The 18,338-nt window shown below is 43.7% G+C and overlaps 1 protein-coding gene across 1 annotated transcript in view; it reads left to right on the top strand.

Moving 5' to 3' along the window:
• TBATA (thymus, brain and testes associated) overlaps positions 1–18,338 on the top strand; it is a 198,553-nt gene that overhangs the window by 15,304 nt on the left and 164,911 nt on the right. The window contains exon 2 of the mRNA XM_069240572.1: positions 7,634–7,690. Within this exon, the coding sequence (XP_069096673.1) occupies positions 7,644–7,690 (47 nt within the window). The 5' untranslated portion in view covers positions 7,634–7,643. The remainder of the gene's footprint in view (positions 1–7,633; positions 7,691–18,338) is intronic.

Below are 18,338 nucleotides of genomic sequence, written 5' to 3' on the forward strand. Positions count from 1 at the left end.
TTTGGGTGGCGGTCATCCCTCCCTGGAAATAGTGGCAGTCTGCAGTGTCGTAATAGGCTGGGTGGTGCTGTGGCTACTGCCAGCATGGGGATGGCAACTGCCATTGTTGGCGGTCTTGCCGCACTGGTGGTACTGTCAACAAACTGGCTTTGTTTCAGTGGGTTGACTGCCGTGGTCGTATTATGGTGGTCCAGCCGCCGTCTTGGCGGTGGGCCAACCATCGGTGGCGTGGCGGTAACGTTACTGCCAATGTCGTAATGAGGGCCTATATTTTTATGAGTGTATAGAGACATTAAGCATCTAAATCCACCAGAGGATTCCCGAAATACAGATATTAGAAGCAATAAATAACTTTTATATAAACTGGAATCAAGCATTGGCCAACAAAAGTTTGGAAACTTTTGAAAAGTTTGTAAAAGTTAGTTTGGCAACTCTGCCTGAGTTAAGCAACCAAGTCCAGCAGGACAGAAGTCTATGGCACCATAAAGGATACATTGGATAGTTACCTGTTCACCAGAGTGTTCTAAAGGCAAGATCCAAAATTTAAAGCATGACCGCTGTAGACATCAATGGAGTGGTACTGATGCTGAGGGATGCAGGCAAAAGGATGCTTAAAGGATACTCCATTGTGGGCACCTCTCAGGCCACAGGTGAAGTGGGGTGAACTTAGCCACAGAGGTCAGGATGCCTCCAAATTCTCTACGTTCCAGTAGCAGGCCAGCCAATGGGTTACTGATCAGTCTGTACCGCGGTTGGGGGAAAATACATTGGTGGGGGCTAGTGTCCCTTGGGTACGACACATCTGGTCCTGGATAGCACTCCTGGGTTTAGCAGACATGCATAAAGGTTTTGTCTTTGTCGGATTTGTCCTCCTGTGTGCCCGGTGACTAATAGCAGCAAAACGTCTATTGCGGCTACCAACTTTGTGACTTCGACAACTTCAGCTCTTGTGTCCCTTGTGCTAGTTCCAAGAGATCAGCCAACTGATCCTTGGAGTCACTGCTGCTGTTGAATGTTGGGAATCAACTCATCCCCCAGGCAGCAGCTGTAGGCACAGTCCAGATTTTGGGAGCCCAAAGTGCAGCAGGTTTAGTCCTTCCAAGCATCTTTGTGCAGATCCAAGGGCAGCTGGGCAGTCCTTCTTCGGTCCAGGGGTGCAATATTTATCCCAGAAAAGCTCACTGAGGGGACCGCATGGTCACTAGTCTATGGTTACTGAGTCCCCTCCTACCTATTGACTTGGGGCCAGATGTAGAAAGAAGAACTTTTGCGACTTGCAAATTGCGAGTCACACCGACTCGCAAATTGCAACTCACAAAAGTGCATGCAGAAAGTAGTCTCAGACACCTTCTGCGACTCGCTATGGGGTCGCAAAGACCCACCTCATGAATATTAATGAGGTGGGTCGCATTTTGCAACCCCATAGCGAGTCTATGCACTCACAGGGATGGTGGCCTGCTGGAGACAGCAGACCTCCATGTCTGTGACTGCTTTTTTAATAAAGCAGATTTTTTTTTCTTTTTGCAGCCCGTTTCCCTTAAAGGAAAACGAGCTGCAAAAAGAAAAACTTCCGAAACCATTAGGTTTCGTTTTTTTCAGAGCAGGCAGTGGTCCTATACATTTTTCTCGGCATTCACAAAGGGGAAGGGGTCCCATGGGGACCCCTTCCCTTTTGCGAATAAGTTACCACCCACTTCAAGTGGGTGGTAACTGCGAGTTGGTTTGCGACCGCATTTGCGGTCACAAAGCAACTCAGCATGGCGATGCGGTCGCAAATTGCGAGTCGGTACCGACTCGCAATTTGAGGTTGTGCATCGCGTTAGGCCTTTTGTATGTCGCAAACTGCGTTTTTCGCAGTTTGCGACGTGCAAAAGGCTTCCTACATCTGGCCCATAGTTTCTGTGATGTGTGGCATCTGGCTATCCCAGAATGTCACATTGTTGCCCCTTTCAAGATAGCAAAACCCTTCCTCGGTCTTCAGGCGCTTAGTAGCTCACCCTAGAGGTGTGGCTACCTGAGGGCTTACACACCCGTTGTAAAACTGGTTAGGCGGCTAGTTTCCCCTTTCTGGCCCTGTCTCCATCCTGTCTACCGGAACAAAAGTAATCCTGCTCATGAGTGTTGGACTGGACGGCCCATCACAGGCAGCTTCCCTTTTGAAGCTCACCTCTAGGCTAACCTCCCAAGTGGCCATCCTGGCAGAGGAGGTGGCAATTCGCTGCTGCGTCACTACTTTTGTTCCTGAGCCTGGGAGTCATTCACACGTCTCCCCACACAGTTAAAAAGCTGTCTGTATGTGTGTGTCCGTATGTGAGGCCATTGGTTGAGCAGAGCACACAGAGACAACTTTTTAAAAGCTGCTTACTTTAATAGTGACATTAATTCCAACCTGGCCATCTAGTCGCATGTAATGCCATGATTAATATGATACCTTATATGACCCAGTTTGGTAGTCCCAGTCAAAAGTCAGCCAGGTTGGGATGCCACACAGTAACTCTGTGTTAGCCAATGGGGCTACCAATTTTGGCCACAGCAAAACAACAATTTGGAAATGTTGCTGTTAAAACGTTTTGCAAAATATATGTCTTAATAAATACAGCTCCCTGCCATAGGATTCCATAGACCTTCCTTAGTGGAGGCTTATGTATAATGTTAAGGGTTACAATGTCTTTGTCGTTGGTTTTAATGGCAAAGTCGAACTGGCAGTGAAACACTGTCCTTCCAGTCTGCAGTGGCAGGCTGGGAGCCATTTTGTGCCTTGTCACATGAAGGGTAGCAAAGACAGTGCTGCAGCCCTGATTGTGCACTCTGTCGTACTTTCCCTGGGTACCATATACTAAGGATTTATACTTAAGTCAGGCCTTGCCATTTGGGTGTATCCAATTCGACATGTAATTTGTATGAGGTTAAAACACTGGCACTAAAGTCTGGTTAGCAGCCCCAGTGCCCTCTGAGTTGAAAACCCACCGCATCAGTCCCAAAGTGTGGGGGTGACCATGCAAAAAAAGGCAATTTCTTACACACAGGCCCTGGTCATAAAACCTGATTGGTCATATGAACCAAAGATTGTGAAAATCCTCTTAGCCATAAGTATGTGGCAACAAGTCTCATGGTCAGCAATTTGTCAAACTATGCAGCAGTAGCCACATTAGGTTCCAGTTTAGAGTTAGGCTTTGTTAGTGTTAGGGGAGTTTAAGAGGTTGAGTGTAAGATGTAATAAAACATCTACAGCCAGTGGAGTAAAATTTAGGCCATATTTATGTACATTGATATATTTTTTATTTTTTTAATATTCTGCCATTCAGCCACTTCATTGTCCTGGAGCTAGAATGTATCCTCTTACTCCATGTTAAGGTCAATGAGCAATATTAGTGTGATAGTGAATTGAAGATTCACAAAACCAGGATAGGAAGGACTGGAGATAGAAGAGGCTAAACATGTTGCAAGACAACTTAATATTAGATAGTCCACATGTAAATCCAGGTTTACATGCAACGTTTACATGTGAATAAAATGTTGAATACATGTATTTGTTATTTAATGCATAGTGATACATGTAGGAAGTTTGGATGGGGTTGAGACGGCATTTGAGGCAAATAATTTCTTTGAGTACTTTCTTCTTGGATTTAACTGTGACCTTTATGCAACAACAAGAAAGCACTACCGAACTCCAATATTTAAATTCTGGTGATTGTAGGGTAAGGCAAAAATCTCATTGAATTATGATCCACACACCCAGAAGTAGCAGATATACAGATTTATTAGAATATTCACTTGTGAATCCTCCATTCTGCATCAGAAATGCAAGCCATTCACAAGCTGCTTTCCATGCATCAACATAGAGAGACATAGCGTACACAAGTGTGGCACAACCAAGCAGCAGTGTAATATGTTATTAGAAAGCGTATTTGAGTCTATGCTGTGCAAACATTTCCTCAATTGTTTTCAGTGTTTTAAAGACAAATAGCCCTTTTGGAAAATCATAGTTGAAGTTATCATACAGTAAAACAATCCTGTTCAAATCACTGGTTTAATGAAGAATGAATATGATTCCTCAGAGGGCGAATTATAATGTGAGACCTTTCACGGGGATGCCATTGTCACTGTTATTCCAAAAATCCCCAAACAGTTTTACTATTGTCACAGTTAGGCATAAAGATAGACTGGCATGCACATTTTAGCATACCAGTCTGCCTAGGTAAGTGTCAAGTGTGCTCAGTGGGTATACTTTGTGCTGGTGGTTCTTTGAACAAAGTGCAAACAATGCGCTTTACAAATGAAGAAGGATAGCTGTATTATAGATAACTATTCATGATAAGTAATGCCTGTCTGTTGGGACAGAAAATTCCCTCACATAGTGATGGACATGCACCCCTTCACTGAGTGCTCCAGTTGTAATGATGTCTTGATCCCTGAAGCTGCTTGTCATGTTTTGTTGTCATGGGCCGAGCATGGATCATGTGTGTCCTGCATGACATAGACCTGTCTCACAGATTGAGGTCTCCGTGGACCAGGACGGGCACCCAAAGCCCTACCCTCATAATGGTGAAAGGCTACTGCATTTGCCCAGAGTTAAGCAGCAAGAGCGCAGTCGTGGCAGCACACTGTGTAGCGACAGGCATTTTCATTTCTGCCACTGGAGTGAGACCTATAAGCTGACTCATTTAAATTTCAGCTGCTGTGTGCTTAACTCTCCCTTGGCCTACATTTGTTTTGTGTGCTGTGCTGCCCAACACATATGTTTTATACATGTGCTGGGTGTATGTGCGCCCAGGAATTGTACAATTCATGGGAGATGTAGTGCTGTGCAGTTTGTGTATGTTACATGCATGTGATGGGTGTATGTGTGCCTGTCAACAGTACATAGAAGGTCCTGGGTTCCATTTTGGGAGACATATGGTTAACTGGAGAAACACAAGGAAATAAAGGAAGCCCACCTTCAACATAAGCCTGAGAGACCCAGGCTCTAAATCACATTTGGAGTCTCGAAATGGGCTATTGGCAAGGGAGCTTGAGGCCCACAAAATTGTCAACGGTCAAGCAGCCAGTTGGGCTGTTTGAGGAGGGGAAGCTCAACAAGACTCTTGCTGCCTGTGACCAGGACTGAGGGCCAAGACCTGCCAGTCTCTCAGCTGGGTGTGGGGACATGACCCAGTGAATCCAAGACCATGTTTTTCTGGAGCCTGGAGCACCAGTCCCTGCCTACATGCAAAGACCACTGTGCCCTGTGAGGAAGAGGAGGGCTGGAGGGAGTGAGGTTCAGTGGGGGGATCCTGGTGATTAGACCCCTGTAACGAGGTGTGAGGAGATGGCTGCTGGCTAGATCCGATTGTTACCTATGTGCAAGGAAAAGTCACTGACCCCTGTAACCCAGGTGCGGCTGCTGTGCCGTTTGGGCTCTACCCATGTACAGAGGGAGGACAGTGATGCTGTATGCCAGGAGGTGCCACCAGACAAGTCAAGAAGCGTCATCATCGTGAGGAGGAGACCACAATAGTGACTCAGGCAGGCCCAAGCCCTGACTGAGGACCAGCTCCAGGAGCATAGCAAAACCTGCCCCCTGCCAACGTATGGGGAGGATCCCATAAAAACATATCAGCAGTGGAGGAGCATTGGTGATACCCCTGCTGTAGTCTCCTCAGTTCTCTGTGTGAGGACCTTCATGACACACAACCAATGCCCCTTTCGGGCTGCTTGTAAAGAACATACTGGAGACAGCTGCTGAAGCTTCAGCACCTGTGAAGGGACGGGCTCGGAGACTCTCAATGTTCAGATCCTGCTGATGGGGCTAAAACTGATTTTTAGGGCAGACTTCTGCAGGGGAACTTGTCTGTCATATAGCTCTTCGGCACTGGAACACTTTTGACTTTAATAAACTAACTATTAGTGGGGTCTTAACCTGAATGTTACTTATAGTGAATGGTGAATAGTCACTACCTGGGTAAAGAGCATATGTTTTCCATGGATCGTATGTGTAATTCCAATGAAAAGTAAACTAATTATACGAATTACACTTTGATGGTTGTCTGTGTGAGAATTGGACCCTGGCACAGAAAATACACAATGTAGAGATCCGTCATCTGAGTGAAAATTGTACTCGACGTATGACCGCAAGTACAAAATGATGTGAGGTTATTCACCAATATTTAGCGTAGATGTATAAAAGAAAGTTTATATTTTAGCCACTCTCCCTTGGGGAAAGATTTTGCAAAAAAAATATGTTTAAGAATAAAATTACAGATATTACACAAAACTCAGTACTCAGGATTCATGTGAGATTATACTTGCATAAAAATCATCTTGTACATGTGTTGATTACGTGTGCCTGTATGCTGTGGGCACCTAACTATTAAAAATGATAGTCAGTGTTGAGGGACAGATTGTTAGGATGACGCTGAATGGACATTTCAGGTGGATGCTGGTCTTAATTGCACGTAACAGGCATAAAGTCTATTTAATATCTTTAAGTTCTGTTGGCTCTGTTGTACCCGCTATACAAACACGCCTTGATTGCTTTATTTACATCCACTTTCCTTTGATATAACTGAGTGGTTACAGCTCACTGCACCCTTTTTTGGGGTTCAAATCGTTTTTCTTTATCATCAGACTTAGACCCAGCGTGAGAGAGTGAAAGGACGAAGAAGGGAATAAAAAAGAAGACAGAATAGGGAAACACTGATGAATAGAGAAAGCAGAGTTTAAAAAAAAAAAAAAGAGTGAGATAGGTAGTAAGTGTAGGGTGGTGGAAGAATGAGACATTAGATGGAATTAGACTGGACAGCCTTGGTATTGTGCAACCCCTGCTTTTGGTAGCACTAGCAGTGCACTCCTAAGAAAGGATTTAAGCCCCTGCTTTTCCTAGTTTTCATCTAGAGGTGGCTCTAGTTATCTCTACAGCCTTGTGCAATAAACAAAAAAAAAACAACAAAAAAATGTATTTAGACATTCGTAGAAGCACTCTGGGTCAATCCTCTTAATCCGTTAGTCTGTTCAATTACATTCTCATTTTGCTTCCATCTAAACCAGCATAAATCTTGGGGCAATAGGTCAGCCCACTTCAACCATTAGCTCTCTTAAGCTGTAAGTGACAGGAAATTTACCAGGTCACATGTACACACCACCTACTAAGTACCCAGCTACAAAGAAGTGTGCTTCAGGTCCAGGGCTGGTGGGCCTATGCTTTACATTTCCAGTGCTTTATCTGTTTTAGTTATCCTTGTCTGTTTAAACGGTACCTTCAGGTTATAGTGTTTCAAATGCAATATAACGTTTTATTTGTGCCAATAGGAATAGCATTTTCTTACAATGTACATTAAAACGTGCAAAAGGTTTCTATACCTTTTGCAAATGTAAATGCAAATTCTTCATTTTTAAAGTTTCCTAAAAGCACATGTCCACGACCTTTAGGTGGTATGTTTTCTTTTTCTTTTTGTGGCCTCTACTTGCAACAAAAACACATAAAGAGAACCCTTGCAAAAGCTTGTGAAGACCAGGCCCATTGGTTATTGGTATTACTTTTTTCCGGATATTAAACTCTCTGCAGGAGGGCTGGTGACTACAATAGTAATACAGGTATTTACAACCAGAAGCAGTGCCAAGTTTTATGTAAAGTGCATGTTCTTTGTTGTTACAGAAACCGGACAATGGCCGCTGAGACAATCAATACTCGACCGGTTCTGCAGCAGGTGAAGTAAGTATACACAATATTTCTGCCTGGGGAACAATGGGCAGGGAGCGGTGCGTTCTCATTACAGGTTGGGAATGTGGCCAAGTCTGTTCAGCAAACTGGAGCTCGAGGGAACCGAGTCCTTGATATTCTTGACCTTGCCATTATGCACTTTAGCCACTACTATGAAACGAGTTTACTTGCTTTTCCTGTGGGCTCGAGACCTGAATGCCGCAGTCATGGAGTCTGTGATGCAGGAGGTGTACATTTCTAATCAAAATGATGGAATTGTCGGGCGATATAGAACACATTCAGAACATTTCAAGTGGTCGACCAGATTTTAGTTTAAGAAAAGGAAAAATGCAGTATGGGGAAGCAGTTCCTAAGCATCATTGGCTGCTAATCTCTGAAAGGATGGAATCTGCCTGAATAGGTCCACAGAATATCAGGTCGTTCTATACGGTGAAAAGGAATAAGAATGTGATATGGGTGGCTTTGTGAAAGAACGTGCTAGGCGAGGGAGCGAGTGGGTGGATAAAGGAAATGTGGGTCCTCCACAAGCTCCTGACCCGCAAAGGTAAGCTCATTACATTTTCTGAAAGACATCAAGATTGTAGTATGCTCTTTTTTGCCAGCACATCCAAATCATAGTTAAATTAACCGCTGTAATTCCCTTGCTAAAGAAGTATTTCTTGATCCAATTGGCCTAGGGGACTACAGACCCATACCTAAGACTGCTGCGATTGCCAATATCTGGGAAATATGTTACCTCATAGCCCAAAATATCACCTGAGACACCATAACGTTTAGAGGGCAAGCAATTATGTAATGAGTGCTTCATAGGCAATAGGGCTTCCCAGGTATGCATGTCGGTGAACTAGAGAAAAATCACTTTTTGATATTCCATAATATTGCCTCTATCCTGAGATATTTCCAAATAGTGACAGATGGAGCCCCTGACCCTTTATTGATTCTATTCTTTCTCCCATATTGACTCCACATTTCTATACTGGGCCATTTCTCAAATGGCTGATTTGTTGTCACCAGTGTAGCCGATCGAGCGCTTTGTCTAGTTTGTGGAGTGATATGAGGAGAGTTGTGGTACCAGAATATTGTAGTCAGAATATTGACCCACATAAATATTGTGTTCTCCGTTTATAAATATATTGCCCCATTGGAATTAATATTAGAAAATCTACACCAAATGTTTGTTTTGTAAATGGTATTCAGGAAATAGTGTATGCTAATTTGATTTCTGACAATGAGATTGTGATACCCAACCCTGAGGTATACTAATCTCCTTGCAGTGTACCAAACCTGTACACAAAAGAGCACAATAAAGCAGTATTTATTTTATCACTCGCATGTACGATATTGAGGATGGCCCATCTCCATATCCCTCCCTGCATCGCAATATACAAAAGAAAAATGAATGCAAAAAAGCTGACATTCTTGCCAACAAATCCTTTCACATAATATCTACTGAACAGCACCGTGACGTTTCATATCATCATTTTCTATTGTAAAATAAATCTATCTATCTATCTATCTATCTATCTATCTATCTATCTATCTATCTATCTATCTATCTATCTATCCCTTGTTTTTGAGGCATGAAGGCCCACATTTGTATTTAATTCAATACGTTCATCCACGTACATCCCCCAGAAACCAATTCAGAGGCAGTTGAGACTACCACATTGTTGGCATGACTATCATCTGTAGTTTGTTTTTCAGTAACTCAATCGAGACAGAAGCTGAGTCTCCACGCCAAGCAGAGTGAGCAACGAAACATGAGCAGGACAAGCCGTTCTGCTTGTCCACAAAATGCTTGATCTATCGCAGCGTTGTGCCTCATTCAGAGCGCGGAGGAATGCCTGCCTTCCCCGGCCATCTGTCACACTCGATGTTGCAGAAATGAGGCAATGCCGCATTTTGCTTCAGAAACATTGCGTTCATAGATGTGATCCGAAACATCAATTCTAATGTCACAGTTGAAGGAGATGGTCAGTGTTTAATCACAGTTCTGAAGTACTGTGGGTTTTGTCCCCTAACTCTGTGTTTTCAGGGAGGTCGGGCTCGCCTTTTTCAGGAGGATAAGATGACAGCAAGGTACCCTAATATGTGAGGGACAAAGGGTGTTTGAGAACCTATGAAGTCCTATGCATGCTTAAATAACGTTGCTGTATCAGAGAATGAGACAGAAGTTTTTAGACATGTATTTGTATTCTTAAATGCTACAGTGGAGGCGGTTACACTTAATACAGTGATAAGATAATTAACACAGGCCAATAAAACTATCCTTGATAAAATATTGGGCACTGTGCGCATGACATTTGCTACTGGTATTTTGAAGGATGACTTATGCTGTTGTATGTGGAAGAATAAGGTCTCTTGTTGATGGGCAGTGACTGAAATGCAGTGCGTAACCAGTACCACTGATTACGGGTGGGGGTCTTTGGTGCTTATTTTTGGGTACTAGAGTTTAGTGTTCATCATCAGACTTCGAACCAGAGCAAGAACAAGAAAGAAAGGCAGAAAAGGTAGAAAAGGGGAGCAAGAGAAACATAGGAAGACCATAACAAAGGGAAAAAACATGAATGAAAAAAAACTGCAAGAAAGAGACAGAGACGGGAACTATAGGATAGTGGAATAAAGGAGGCCCGAGGTAGAACCATGCCCTGATGCCTTGCCATTCAGTAGCCTCAGTATTAGTTAGCACTGGCATTTGCCCAAGAAGACACCTTTCCAACCATGCACTTTTACAAAATTAGGAGCAACTGGTGGGAGAATATGGAGTGCACTGATCCTATGGAATTCATTTTTCATCTGATAACTAGGTTGTCAAAGATGTACTCGTCCTATGTCACACAGAATTGACCTCATTACAAAAAGGAAAAAACGAAGCACTGTCTAAACTGCTAAACTGTACTGATATCTGCATAACTTATTATTTAAAAATAAATATGAAAGTGGACTTGAATCACGCATGAAGTTAAGACAAAAATGATAAGACATGCATGAGTCTCTTGTTTCAGGTGGTAAAAGTTATCGACAAACATTCAGTCTGTAGGGTCTCCCATCTGTTGTAATTGTAATTGTATTTATGTAGTGTTTACTACTACTGATGAGGCATCAAATCGCTTTTTGGCGAGTAGCACACTACTCTGGAACCTAAAAAGGGTTAGTGGTGGATTAATTTAGGGAAATATGAGTTCATTTGAGTGGTTGACATGCCAGTCTGTTAACCGGTATTGAAATGGGAAAACGGAGGGACAGACGAGGGAAGAGTCTGAAAGGTGTTAGGTGGAAGATAATAGTAATATGATGATGTTTGGGATGAGTAAAATTAGAGATGGAGAAGGAAGAGACTCTAGAAATGGATTAGGGAGATCATAATAGTGAAAGGGGGGTTGGGATGAGACAGAGGAGGGATACATGAGAAAATAATTTAGACAGGGTTGTTTGGGGATCATAGCAGTAAAAAAGAGGTTTGGGGTGATCCAAGGAGGGACAGAGGAGGGAAGAGCCTAGAAAGGATTGTTTTGGAGTATCATAGTAGTAGAATGAGGTTTGGGATGAGTCAGGGTGGAGGTAGAGGATATATTGAGAGAGGAATAGGGTGAGACACAGTCATGCATTGGAGAGAGTCAAAGGTATTTGTTTCTTCTACACTAAGAGGAAATTGATACATGTATAGGTACATACATACAAAAAGAGTGTATACATGTATAAGAAAGATAATATATTGAGATTTTAAGTTGTATTTTAGAACCTCAGACTATCAAGTGCTGCTTTACTTTTAGGTAACTTATGTATTTTTCTATTTTTTTATTTAGTTCATTTTATTTTTTAATTCCTTTCCTCAACATTTCAATAGTGAAGCACTTGTAGATAAATAAGTTATGATTATATTTATATATTGTGATAGATAAATCAGAGACCCATAAGCATCTAATCAAATTACATATGAAAACTATGCATTAACATATATACATTTTAAGCATAGAATAATATATATATATATATTTTTATATAACCATAAGTAATAAATACAGTTGCGAAGCAGATCTAACAAATATCTATAGATTTTAACAGACATAGGGCCTGATTCTAACTTTGGAGGACGGTGTTAAACCGTCCCAAAAGTGGCGGACATACCACCTACCGTATTACGAGTTCCATAGGATATAATGGACTCGTAATACGGTAGGTGGTATATCCGCCACTTTTGGGACGGTTTAACACCGTCCTCCAAAGTTAGAATCAGGCCCATAATTATTATGCATACACACATCTAGATACATACATTTAATCAAATTATTAATGTTTATATACACGAGAATATGCTGTACATTAGTGTTTGAGTATGCTGGTTACGTAGGAAAGAGCCAACTCATGAGTAGTCTTCTGAAGATAAGACAGTTATCCATGAATCTTATGTTTGGGGGTAAAGACATTCATAGTTTGGCTGCCTGAACAGAGAAAGATGTACCATCTATGTTTTTTTACCTGTATGGTGGGATTGTGTGTTTTCCTAACTTTTTTGAAGATGTGAAGAACTGGACAGAATTAGGCATTGTTTCCTGATTGGCTATGTAGAATGTGCTAGCATTCCAAGATCTCATTTAGACTCTTAGAATGGCGGTTTATGAAATGTGAGCAAACAGTAAAGACAGGTTCCGGACTGGCAAGTAACAGAGAATATTCCGCTCTTAAGAGTGTGTGTGTAGTGTATGCGACAAAAGAGGACATCTCAGTAACTGTTGTAAGCCTAAAGTTAAATATCGTGCGAAAGTCAATGAAGTTAGTGAAACTGAGGAACACTTTCTCCTTCAAATGACAGCTACAGTAAACTGCATTAATAACAACACAAAACATTGCCTTTGGTACTGTATACACTATTGGCAATTAAGTGGAGAGGAGGATGTCAATTAGGGAGCAAGGTTTCATATGATCTTGTATGTAATTTATTAAAAGCTTTTCAAAAGAAGAGTATGTTTGACTAAACCAGAAGCCATATGCACACGGTGTCAAACTAATAGAAATTGTGGATTACTTTGTAGGGCAATTCAGTTTCAGAGGGAATATGGCAGAAGGCAATGTCTGTGTTCCTGTAACAGGAGATACTGTTTTAAGTTGGCCCACTTGAAACTCTTGGGAAACTCTCTAAATCCCAATCCTACCCCACAGGATCAAGCCAACTGTATCAATAAGTCACAAAAAAGCTTATAGCTGATTTCCTTGATGTATTTTCTTGCAAGGTAGACTGCCTGAAAAATTACCTCTATGACATCAAACTTAAGGAAGGGATTGTGCCTTTTTCTTGTTGTGCTAGAAACATTCCTTACATTCTAAGGGATGCTGCCCAATGAAGTTCTAGCAAGAGTTTCTCCAGCTCCCAAAAGACATTTCAGAGTACCTCATACATAGTGCTCTGCAATACATAAAGACACCGGGGGAGCACCACCATCTTGAGTAAGGCTAGCTTCCACATCAAGGAGAACCGGAGGGTCTTCCAGAATTTGATAGACAGCTGGAGGCCAGCAATCACGCATCCCATTTTCAGAGAATGACACCTGCAAACCCATATGACGGACTGCATGCGTCATCCAGGGCAGTCTGGAGGCAGGCGGCAAAGCAACCTCAACCCCCACCAACTGTCCTAGTGAGAACAATGCCAATTTTGATTGATTTACATGTAATCCTGAGAGCTCCCCAAACTTCATCACAGACAGCATGATTGGCGCGAGATATCCCGCTGACGTAAGTATACTGTAGGAGCTAGCTCTTAATATGGTGCACTAAAAAGAAGTACACAGTGGAGAGAGTCCAGTGGATCCCCAATCGATTTGCAGAGGCAAAAGTAGATAGTACTAACACTCTAGTTTGTGATAGTGTGGGCGAGCAGTAAGGTTTATCAGAGGGTAGTGCTAAGCATTTGCTGCACAGACTCACACTGAAAGAATAAATCTGAGACCAATTTAGAAAAATAACTCTTCTTTTTATATATACTTTGAAACCAAGAACTTTATTACAAGGTATGCACGTTTTTAAGCATAAATACTTTTCACTTATAAAAGTGGACACTGCAATTTTTGAGTTCCTCGATGTTAACCTATACGTGAGAACAAAGTCAGCAAACAGGTACTTTATGAGGATTTACTAGACCAATCTCAGAGACTTTAAGTAAGTATTTGGCAAGGGTCACGACCACACCAACAAGTCACTCTGGGCAGCACTGGGGTGGCATGATGCAGAGGTGTAGTATGGCATCGGGTACCCAATGTACTTCAATGGGGATTACTCTTTGTGGAAATAGGCAGCAGGTTCTGGATAGAAAGCCAGGCGGGGAAAACCAACAGGTAGGTAACAAATGTGGGGTGCTCGGGATGTAGGTGCACCTTTGGTCCTCTTCTCCAAGGCCCAGGGGCGACAGAAGCACGGCTGTCCTTTGGTTTTGGGTTTCTGTGGCCAGAAGCATTCGTGGTTGAGAGGTCCTATGGTCAGAAGCTGCAGGGCGTTGTCGTGGAGTCCAGGAGGGGTGAAACCACTGTAGATTTAAGCTCAGGAGAGCTCGGGATGTTGTTGACACCGGGGACCCACTTCAGATTGGGCCGTAGGCGACAGGTGCAGTGTTTGCTTCAGATGTCGGGTTTCTCTCACCACAGAAGCTGCAGGAAAGGGGGCCTGCGTGCAGAGGCTGCAGGCAACTTTGGGGAGTCCAGGAGGGGTGAAACCACAGTGGACTCAGACTCTGGGGAGCTAGGGAACCTTGCTGGCACCGGAGATCCACTCCCACTTAGGTAGGTGACAGCGGGTGCAGTGGTGATTTCAAGTATCAGGTCCTTGCTGTTACGGAGGCTGCAGAGTCCTTTCTTTAGAGTTAGTTGGGGAGCAGATCTGCTGCTCATGGAAGTCTTGAGTCTTTGTTAAAGGCGGGCAGCCCTCTCTGGTTCTGGAGGTTCAGCTGCAGGATGAGCCGTCTTTTGGTACAGACTCTATTGGGCTTCTTAGGTCATCAGGATCTGAGTTCTTAGGTTCAGAGGTGCCATCTAAATACTTAATTTAGGGGCAGTACAGGGAGTGCCAGGTGGCAGCCAATGGGTTGCCGACCTCTAAGGTGACTACACCCTCTTTATGACCACTACATTTGGGAAGTTGGCCTAACCCTGGCCCTAGAGATCTAATTCCACCCAAAACAAGATGGAGGATTTAAAAATATGGTGTCCACTTCAGCTCGTTACCTTATGGATGGGAGTGGCATGAAGTGGGCACACCTCCTAATCTGACTAATTTTCCTGCCAGTCTGCTGCCAAGAAGTGGGGTCAGGACAGGGGGTTGGTCATCTCTGCCATTTGGAGAGACCTGGGCCACATTACAAAGGTGTCCAGGTCTTTGAAACTTCCCACCCTGGAAGGTCCATCCTGCCTGGAAAAGGTGTCAACAACCCTGCCCAGTGCAGGCTTTTGTCCCTGGCCTCCAAGAGTACTGGCTCTCACCTTCGGGGTCAAACATGAGTCTAAGATTGCTTAACAGCTCAGGACTAGTCAGTTAACACACTAGTAGTTGGTAGGTTTTCACGGGGCACCTCTAAGGTGACTCTGGGTGCATGTATAGGTAAATTCAACAATAGCATCAGTGTGGGTTCACCAATATGAGATGTTTGATACCAAACATCCATATTTTCATTGAAGCCATCATTTAGCTGGGGAACTCTTAGTGACCAGTGTCTAGCACATAATTAAAATGGCTTCCCTGGTCACTTACCTTGGCCGAGAATCAACATAGTAGGGGCATATCTGCATGTGCAGTTATGCCCTCACATGTAATATAATGCACCCTGCTTCAGGGCTGTAAGATGTGTTAGAGGAGTGACTTACATAGTTTGCATGCAGTGTTAGGGAACAGGGCACACAGGCTGTGTGCCATGTTGTGTTTTAACTTTGGTCTGCACCAAGTCACAGCCTGAAATGGCAGCCTGTCATGTGGTTGGTAAGGGGTCCCTTATGGCGGCACAATTCGTACTGCAGCCCTTAGGGACCCTCTTTAGTACCCTGGGCCCTAGGTACCAGTGGTACCATTTACTAGGGACTTACAAAGAGTGCTAAAGGTTTTGCAAACTGGGGAAACAAATGTGCAGTTTGGCTAAAGACATCTGGCACTGGGGAACCGGTTAGCAGGAACCCAGTGAACTTTCAGTCCAAATTGCATCAGACCTCAGGCAAAAAGTGGGGGCTAACCATGCTAAAAAGGGTGCATTCCTACGTATGCCATGGCATGGTCCACATACAGTGATACAACATCAGTAATCTGGCCTGCTTGTATATCCCAGCCATTTAGCACCCGCCATAGCCTGCAGGCCACCAGCTCAATCCCTTAAGTGAATATTAACGGGGAAAGGGAGCACCGTTGTGGGGTTTCCTGCTGCAGGTGGATCACCTTCGACACCTGGCATCCCATAGACACATTCGCTAGTGGTTGAGCATAGAGTAGTTGTATCCAGCTCAAGTCTGCCAAACATCTGCCACATCTGTTTCATGCTGACTGAATCAAACGCCTTCTCTATGTCTAAGAAGGCAAGGGCAGAAGGATCCTGATCCATGCCAGAAGCATGTAAGGCATATGCCAGTTGACCAGGTTAAAGAGAGTGTTTCTATGGGGATAAATCCTGATTGAAAAGGTTGAACCAACTTCAGGGGGTAGCAGCGTAAGCATAGTGCAAGAATTTGGCCAAGTATCTTCTAATCAATATTCAGTTGTGACAAAGGCCGATAGGAGGCTGCATCCAGGAAATCCTTCCTGGGCTTAGGCATTAGGACCACCAGCACCTCCTACATGGATGCTGGGAGCACACCTCTCTCTAGGGCATCGTGATAGACTAACAATAGGTTATCAACCATAGTGTCAGGGAGAGTTTTATTTCGTTCTGCAGATAGGCCATCCCCACCTGGAGCCTTAGCCATTCAAGGTCCCCCAGTTGGTAAAGCGGCAGCAAATCAAGATAAACCACTACCTTCTGCATCGAGATGTCACTGGCCATCATGTACACCTGTTTAAAGTGAGCCCTCAGAGTCTCATTGAAGGCCTGTTGTTTATGCTCTAGTATCCTGTCGAATCTCTGGTCAATAAGATGGATATCGATGGATGTTTCTGCCTGATCACCCTAGCTAATAGCCTACCAGCCTTATTCCCCTCCAAATGCAGGTGGCGTCTACAGGAATGTCATACATGTTTTTCTAGGCACTCCCAGGAGGAAAGAACCTGCTGCTTAGCATTCGCCCACGCCAGGCACACCATCGGGTCATATGGTAACATCTTCTCTGAAGTAACAAGATTACCTTCTTAGAACCTCCGCTATCATTCCAATGTCTGCCAAACGCTCATAGTGGTTGCAATACCCACACCCTGGAAAACTACCTTCATAGCATTCTACTTTGTCCCCCTGCATTTACTGCTCTCCCAGTTATGAGTGAAATAATCAGTCAGGGCTCCGACCATCACTTCACGGTAAACCCAGTCAGTAGGGGAATCCGCTTGCATGCACGATGACGAAATCCTCGGCACACAACGGATCAGCGAGTAAGTCATAAATAGGGGCAAATGATCCAAAACATACCAAGCCAGATATGCCATATCCATCACCCTTTGGGTGTGTTCAGCCTGCGTAAGGAAGTCATCTAATCTACTATGTGTGTTCGCTGCAGGACTATAGGAGGACTAAGAGTGTGTCTGCAGGTGCTGGGCCATCCAAATATCCACTAATTCTACACCACTCAGCAGTAATTTCAGCGCTTCCATCATATTGGGCTTTGTACCCTGTTGCGCAGAGAGACAGTCCATGTCCCCATCCAATATGCAGATCAAGTCCCCACGCTATAACCAGCTCGGCAGGCAGAAACCCCCTCAATGATGCCAACACGTCCCAAAACAACTTTCCATCATCTACACTGGGAGCTTAAATGCTAATCAGGCAGAGGTCATATGCATCTAAAGTTCCATGAAGGATGATATACCTCTCATTAGGATCAGAGCATACCTCCAGAATTTGAAAAGGGACCACAAGGGCTACCCATATAAGAGTCCTCCGAGCAAAGCCAGAATATGAAATTGCGTACACCTGTCCTCTCCAACATCGACAGAGGGAAGCCACAAAATTGCCACATAAATTAGTTTCCTGTAGAAAGGCGATCAATAGCCTATATTGTTTATGGTAGGCAGGATTTTATGACATTTATTATGTCTATTTAGCCCACGAATATTTCATGTAAGAATTTATAATCTTGTCCCATCCCTGACATGTCTTCTTGTCTAATACACTGGTCCACATTAACAACAGAGGCAATGCCAATGATATGAGTCACAAAAGCACTTTCCCACCAATAAACAGCAACAAAAATCACGACAAATAACATTGTCCTCTCCTAGCCGCCCCACTCTCCCAGGCATAGAATGCAGAACCCTTTCCAGCTAAACCTATGGCTAAAAGGGCACTGGTCACTGCCCCACTACCCGTACCCCTCCCCACCCTAGGAACAACTAGAACAAATACTGTGTGAATGTACAGGCCAACTAGTCGTGCAAACCACAATCTGTGAGACCCAAACTGGTACTCATCAGACCTCCAAGTGATGATACCCCAGTCACCTACCAACACAGAGCTGTCAAGCAC

The sequence above is a fragment of the Pleurodeles waltl genome, chromosome 6 (assembly GCF_031143425.1).
Source record: "Pleurodeles waltl isolate 20211129_DDA chromosome 6, aPleWal1.hap1.20221129, whole genome shotgun sequence".
In the NCBI taxonomy this organism is placed as follows: domain Eukaryota; kingdom Metazoa; phylum Chordata; class Amphibia; order Caudata; family Salamandridae; genus Pleurodeles; species Pleurodeles waltl.